Raw genomic sequence first — 4,055 nt, 5'->3', positions numbered from 1 at the left:
GGCAAGGCACCAGCGCTTTCGTCCGGGTCAGAGTAATACCTAGGTGTTCACTCTCTCCCGCAGGGGGTACAACATCTACCCTGTTTGAATGTATAAAGGTACCTGCAGCATGATCCGGTCATAAGAGCCTCGGAGCAGAGCTCCAGCGCAGAAATCATGGGGGTGAGTACGATCCAAATATCATGATATCTGTATACTGAGGACGGACTGAGACGGCTGTGTGTGCGTAACCTTCTATCCTGTGAAGGTAAGGGTTACGCGTGCTGTCTTCGTTCCTTTTGTTTAGACTGGGGTAACACCCCGGTACCCTGGGTCCCATTCAAATGGTGTCAGCTTCGTTCTCTTTTTCTGAGTGGTCTAAAACCCCGGTTCCGCCCGGGACCCACTCCTCTTGGTATATACCCCTAGAGGACGCAGTTCGAAGTTCCCCTCAGGGAACCATGGTTACACAAGTAACCCAATACGTTTTTGGTGAAAAAAAAAAACACTTTGTCCCACCCACAACCTAACCCAAAATGCAGAGTACAAGCACAAGCAATGGAACAGATTTGTAATACATTCAGTAAAACCGTAAGTCTTGTTTGAAAAATAAGGTAATAAAAATATGCTTTTGTAAACTGAAAAGTGTGAGTATGTTGAGTATTTAAAATGGTTTTATTTTATTTTGAATGCATGTCTAAAAAAATCTAGTTATAAAGTATCTGTGGGACTCATTTGGCATCTGCACAGTGATGCACAAACATGCTTCAGTAATTTTATGTATTCAACCCTTTCTTTCCACAGACAATCATAAATCATGGATCAGGTTTTTCAGAATAACAAGAGAACTTGCTGTTCTTACAGTCATTGTTTATTCAGGTGCGTAAATCCACATTTCACACAACAGAAGCCATGTTCATTATTCTGACATTTAAAGTGCTTTATGAAATATTACCTGTTTTGCTAACTTTCAGTAGACCTGTCCAGATTTCAGCCATTAAATCTTACCCCACCCCTTCTCTAAAATCCTGTAAACAGGAACCCTGAAGTCAGCAACCCTGATTACTCAAACTGACTGAAAGACAGACAGTGCTTACAAGTGTCTATTATATTCTTCATTTCAAAATAATAAGATTACATCCTTTTATAATTTATACTTTATTGCACTGTTGCCCTAACTTTCCTTAAATATCATAATGATTAAGTTGGTATGGCCTCAATTACAATTGTTTGACAAACACTGTTCAGTTCACTACATGTTTACATATGTTCTGTTCTTGCACAGAACACCATGCATTTTGTGTGACATTTGATTTTTTTTATCTGTTTCTATAGTTATTTTTGCATATGGCTGGAGAATTAGTGCACATGATACAAACTATGTACGCCGTATATTCTTAGGAATGTGCTTTGGATTTATTGTGCTGTTCTGTATCATCCTGAGTGGAGGTAAGAGTTTCTGTATGATTTGAGTGGCAGGCTAAGTAAGCATAGATTTATTAAGTTGATAAATGTAAATTAACAAAACTCTTGATTTTTGTTTTATTCTACAAATACCAAAAATTATAATCATATGCATACAGTAGAGCCAAACACTTTCCTTTTAGGTCTAAGTGTGTGTTAATGTTTGATAGTACTATTAGCTTTAGATAAACCACTGTTACTGAGTGTTGATAAAGCACAAACATAAAAGAAAAAAGCTTAAGGGAAAAAATAAATAAATGCAAACGTAAAATGTATAATTTTACTCACTGTTACCACCCTCTACTACTTAACCAACAAAAGGAAAAAGCACAGTTACAAACAAATTATATTGTAAATTATACTGTATATGTGGGAGAGCATTGCTAATGTTATCATCTTTGTGTGACCTAAATGTAGTGCTCCACACTCTGTTATAAAAGCATTCAAAGCTGCTGCAGGTTAAGATTTTATGCAGGAATTTTAGCCTTGACTGGACATTTGTCATGTCCACAGTGATGATACTGTCCAGTGTCATGAGAATAGAACTGGTGGATAACATCATGCGACTAAGCCAAAAGAGACTGGAGACATTTAAGTTGACCAATCAGCAGACCACAGTTAACTCACACCATGATAGTCTGTATTTGATTCCTGTATTTCGAATTCTTCCATTCATACTTGCTTTCGATCTTTTTTTTTTTAGTTTTTAATGACGCACTTTGTATGTTGTCTATTTTCCAATTGGGCCAGTTGATGTGGTTATTTGGAATTCCCTCTGTAGGTATGATTACTGATCCCTTCATAATTTATTAAACTGATAAACACATTTTTTTCTGTTGTAAAAACCCAGTTGTTTGTAGTTCAGGCAATTTTACCTTGATGTACAACTACTGTACTTGTAGATTGATATGTTAACATCAATATGCAGACTAAAGAAAAACACCTTTGAGACTCTTATTTCAGTGATTTTAACATTTAAACATTCAGAGCAATCATATGATGTGTTTTAATGACACATTATTGACTGTTTTGTTTGAATGGGAAACTAATGGACTGTTATTCTCTTATGTTAGTGTTTTTCTTTACTGTGCCAATTGTTTCATCACTGTTGCTGTTCTGTATACCACTTTTAACTGGTCTGCAAGCAAGATTGAAATGTAAGTACATTTTGAAGTACATTCTGATCATTATTGTGTTTGTATAGGTTTGGAAAGAGTAAATCCTATAATAATTGGCATGCATAAATTTGTGATGATTTTGACTATTACTGTATATAAATAGAAATACATCCTGCTTAATGCATGATGTTTATTTAAAAGTGATTTAAAGTCAGCATGAAACTGAAGCTTCTGCTGTTCACTTTACTACCATATTGTGACATTTGTCTAAATGAGACTACTATCAAACCAAAAAAAAAAAGAAAAAAGAATAATAATATTGGGCATGACTTGATTTTATCCATTGGTTGTTGATTGTATTGTGAAAAGTGAATTGTTCACAGTAAAATCAACTACATGCATTAAGAACATTATATAGGTTAAATTTTGATTTCATGTTGACTTTTCTAAATTGATCCATGTCAGATCTGAGTTCAGTTCTTGTATGTGACTTGTGAAAGCTAAAGCAGATGGTCATCTTTACATTCACAGTTCTTCGCCGCAGATGGATAACAATATTGTGGATAATAACAATAACAGTCCTGGATATCATCGTAGTGATTTATGCTCATCTAGTCATATTGGAAAGGGACAAAGGTATGCTGTCTTTATTTTAATTATTTTTTTAAAAAGTAGATTTGTTGTGGGAAAGCTCAAATTTGTCAGGACAGATATTTCTTGTAAGGTTTAGCTTGGAGATCTTGGCCTGGGTTGGTGATTAATGTATTTTACATTTCCTAGATCCAACAGGATCATATTTAACTTAGTGATAAGTGATAGCCATATAATAGCTAAACTTAGAAGACATACAACATTTTGTTTTTGACATTGACAAGTGTCAAGACATGTCAAGACATTGTAAGACATGAAAAATGCCTTTTTTAATTTGCAGAGTACTTGGAATGGACCTGTGTCATTTTATTTATTGAAGTTAAAAAGTGGGGGGGACATGTCCCCCGCGTCCCCCGCGTAATCTACGCCCCTGTTCTGAAGATAACAGTGGTCGTTGAAAACCGTGTGCTGAAACGTATGTTGAAAGGTATTATCTATCACTGACTTAAAATGCTTGTGACTTGCATTGTCTTTTATTACTCCATACTATAATTATAAAAGAACATGACAATATGGTACTAAGATGTAGAAATGAGATAACTGTGTCTAAAATATGCAAATTAAAAACAAATAAAACAATGCTGTTTGTAAGTAAAATGTATAACTCATTAGTTATATTGTTAGTTAGTTTAGTTAATATTAAGGGAAATTAAGTAATATAAAGCAGACATATACTCATTATATTTTGCGCTTCCTGAACTGTGCATTGTTTTAATTTCTTAATGGTCACGTTATTGGTCATAAGTATGACGGTGAGTTTTGCGATATACATGAGACTGAACTGTGATGTCCGAGAGTATTCAGACCCTTTACTTTTCCCCACATTTTATGTTGCAGCCTTAT

The 4,055-nt window shown here is 34.8% G+C and overlaps 1 protein-coding gene across 1 annotated transcript in view; it reads left to right on the top strand.

The window, feature by feature from the left end:
- Positions 1 to 4,055, top strand: part of LOC107553614 (uncharacterized) — a 9,684-nt gene that overhangs the window by 3,375 nt on the left and 2,254 nt on the right. The window contains exons 7-9 of the mRNA XM_016235902.1: positions 784 to 858; positions 1,315 to 1,428; positions 3,571 to 3,639. Of these exons, the coding sequence (XP_016091388.1) occupies positions 784 to 858; positions 1,315 to 1,428; positions 3,571 to 3,639 (258 nt within the window). The remainder of the gene's footprint in view (positions 1 to 783; positions 859 to 1,314; positions 1,429 to 3,570; positions 3,640 to 4,055) is intronic.

Source organism: Sinocyclocheilus grahami, unplaced genomic scaffold, assembly GCF_001515645.1.
Source record: "Sinocyclocheilus grahami isolate Dianchi unplaced genomic scaffold, SAMN03320097.WGS_v1.1 scaffold476.1, whole genome shotgun sequence".
Taxonomy (NCBI): domain Eukaryota; kingdom Metazoa; phylum Chordata; class Actinopteri; order Cypriniformes; family Cyprinidae; genus Sinocyclocheilus; species Sinocyclocheilus grahami.
Note: the sequence above shows the minus strand (reverse complement) of the source record. Positions and strands in the feature narration are given on the sequence as shown.